We start from the raw sequence: 2906 nt of genomic DNA, 5'->3' as shown, positions 1-2906 counted from the left end.
TGCAGGGAGCACCAGGGAAACAAACAGCCTGGCAGGGGCTGCGCTCTTTGCTGTGACGTGCAGCACTGGCCAGAGCCAGGCACCAGTGTCCCCACCTACTGCTGCACCACAGGGAGAGAGTGTCAGTGGGTCCCACACCCTTCCCACCCCACAAACCAGACAGACGCACACAGACACACCCTCTCCCACCCAGTGTCACCTGCATTGACTGCAGGAGAGGACAGTGTGATCCACAGCCACATACGCCACACCCTCCCCACCCATACCCTATGCCCCCCACACCCCCAAACATCCCCCCACACCCCATACACCCCACCACACCCACCCACAATCTAAAAGACTAAGAATTTATTTTTGAATTATTATGCAATCACCTCGATATACAGTACACAAACACAAATCATGACAAAAATATTTTTTGACATAAAATTAAAATGTTACAGTAGGTTTTAGTATATGATTTGTTTTTTTCTGGTTCTATGATGGCAACCCCCCTCCCAAAAGGAGTATTTCCTGGGGGTAAGGGGAGGACTTCTGGTGGCAAAGGTCAGGGGTTAGGAGGTGGGACTACCCATGCAGCCCTTGACAGCTCACCAAACCTTGTTAAGCAGCCCTCTGCCTGAAATAATTGCTTGCCCCTGCTCTAACTAAAACAACTCTCTGTAGGAACCACCATGATGCATAGTTAACGGTATCAACAGAAACTATTAAGTGCAAGACAGAACCAAGCAGTGGGGCAGAAAATGTGGAAGGAAAGGACTAAACAGAAAGGAGGGAAAGCAAGGTGAAATAAAATGCAGGAGTCAACAGCAGTGCATTTAACTTGTTCAAAGAGACAAAAATGTAATGCACTAAAGGCAGATAAAAATACAAGCATAATTGTCTGATAGCAAATAATGGATTGCAACAGGGACGTAGCAAGTTCTTATTATGAGAGAAATGCCCTCAAGACATCTCTACTGAGGTTTGGTTCCCATTTTGGGAAAGAGTTTTAGGTCCCTTATTCTTTCAAGGGGAGAGAGTTAGTGGAGCAGCTAGGGCAGTGCTTATTAAGCTTTGAAGACTCAGGACATGCCTGATAAATTAGTTTTGAAATGGGGTGCCACTAAATTCTGAAAAGTTATTTCTTACTTCTCACACCTTGCAACACCCTAAAAAGCATCTCCCAGGGTGGCAGGCAAGGTGGGCAATGGCATGCAGGGCATCCCTGACAGGGGATAATACACAGTGCTCAGTGACAGGAGCTGCTTGGTGAGGCAGACAGGGTGGGTTATTAGACTCCTGAAGGAGGCAGCTATCCCAGTAGGAGGCAGAAGGGGATTGCAGTAAAAATTGATGCAGAGGCTGGGACCATTTTCCACACTCTGCCCCCTCCCTGCTTCCAGTCTACAGGTGAGTGTGGCCCCTGCTTGCTACGGCTCCTCTTCCAGGGACTTGAATGCTGGACCAACCAGTCCCTGCGGCCTCTCCCACCAGCTCTGGGAGCATAGGAGGAGCAAGGGAAAGTGTCAGGCTGAAAAAGTGCAGCCCTGCACCTGCCTGCCTGTAGCACAGCGCTCCTCAAGGAGCACAAGGCAGGTAGTGAAAAGTCTGTGCTTTTCAGCTCAGCTCACTCCCCTGCTCCCAAAGCCAGTTGGAGGGGGCCACAGGGGCTCGAGATCAAAGAATCTGGCAGCACCCCTTTTGAGAATCACTAAGGTATGGACAGGTTTAAGATTCTGCGGAGGGCGAGGGGTGGAGTCTCTAAAACAGGGCTGTCCAACTTTTAAGTGGCTGCGGGCCAAGTGCTTCACAGACCACACAAGCAGGGGCCACCTGCATACAGGACATACCAGGCCAGCTGAGGGACTTCTAAGCCTGCACTCGTGGGTGCCCTCCCTTCCCACGCTGATGCTGCATCATGTACCTGTGCCCCACCACCACAGCACTATGGACCCATGCAGGTGAGCCCCAGGCTCACCTTCAGCTCCCTGGGCTGTGCTTGGCTGCACTATGGGAGCAGGCAGAAAAAGCTGGAGAAGAGGGAGAGCCCAAAGACCCTGGTTGGTGTTGGAGGGTGTGATGGGAACAGCAACTGGGCAGGAACCTAGGGGCTGGAACTTAACCTCTACAGCAGAGGTAGGCACCCCCTGGCACAGGTGCCAGAGAATGGCACGTGAAGGCATTTTGCTTCACACACATGCCTCTGGGTGAACAGGTGGGGAAGGGGCTGGGGTTGCACTGCCACAAAAAGTATTGGGCCCCTCATGGCTCCCCTGCTGTCTGCTTCTGGCACACCAACACCTTATAAGTTGAGGTTGCAAGTGTTTTTGGCACTCGTCCCAAAAACATTGCTGACTCATGCCCTAGACCATAAAAGCGAGCAAGGTAACTTGCATTTTTATGAAGCAGCAATTATTAGTAAGTGCCAGTATTTTTCAGAATAGCTTTAAACACATGTGTAAATAGGCATATTCGTCTGAAATTAACATTCTGCAAATACCTGGTGGTGTCCATTTGGGCTGCTTCTTGTCTGTTGAAGGACTTGATGTGTGTAAGGGCTGTCCAACTGGTTCTGACAAATCTGGTATCTTTTTCAGTGTTGGTTCAGATTTCGTGTGGATTACCCGTGAAGCAGAAACTATGAGAGTTTGGAAAAAGGCTTTAGAAAAAATGCTCTTTAAAACAGAGAAATTGTCACTTTACACAATCTTACATAAGAGACCATTTAAATTAAAAGAAATGCTGGGACATAAGTTAAGAGTATCACACCTTTCAATGAACAAAGGAGCATTCATCAGAGAAAGAGATCATGTTACATTCCCCATATTTACGTCCCCATTTGGATGCAGGCAGTACAATGACTTACATCAGTGGTGCTCCACCTTTTGGCCCTGCAGGCCAGATGAGCTGGATGGGGATCAGAT

At 49.1% G+C, this 2906-nt stretch overlaps 1 protein-coding gene across 1 annotated transcript in view; it reads right to left on the bottom strand.

Moving 5' to 3' along the window:
* Positions 1-2906, bottom strand: part of RAD51AP1 (RAD51 associated protein 1) — a 35485-nt gene that overhangs the window by 7955 nt on the left and 24624 nt on the right. Inside the window, exon 8 of the mRNA XM_019516019.1 lies at positions 2483-2620. Coding sequence (XP_019371564.1) covers positions 2483-2620 — 138 coding nt within the window. The remainder of the gene's footprint in view (positions 1-2482; positions 2621-2906) is intronic.

The sequence above is a fragment of the Gavialis gangeticus genome, unplaced genomic scaffold (genome assembly GCF_001723915.1).
Source record: "Gavialis gangeticus isolate Ggan-Ray unplaced genomic scaffold, GavGan_comp1, whole genome shotgun sequence".
Taxonomy (NCBI): Eukaryota; Metazoa; Chordata; order Crocodylia; family Gavialidae; genus Gavialis; species Gavialis gangeticus.
The sequence above is the reverse complement of the archived record's forward strand: the minus strand, read 5'-3'. Positions and strand labels throughout refer to the sequence as shown.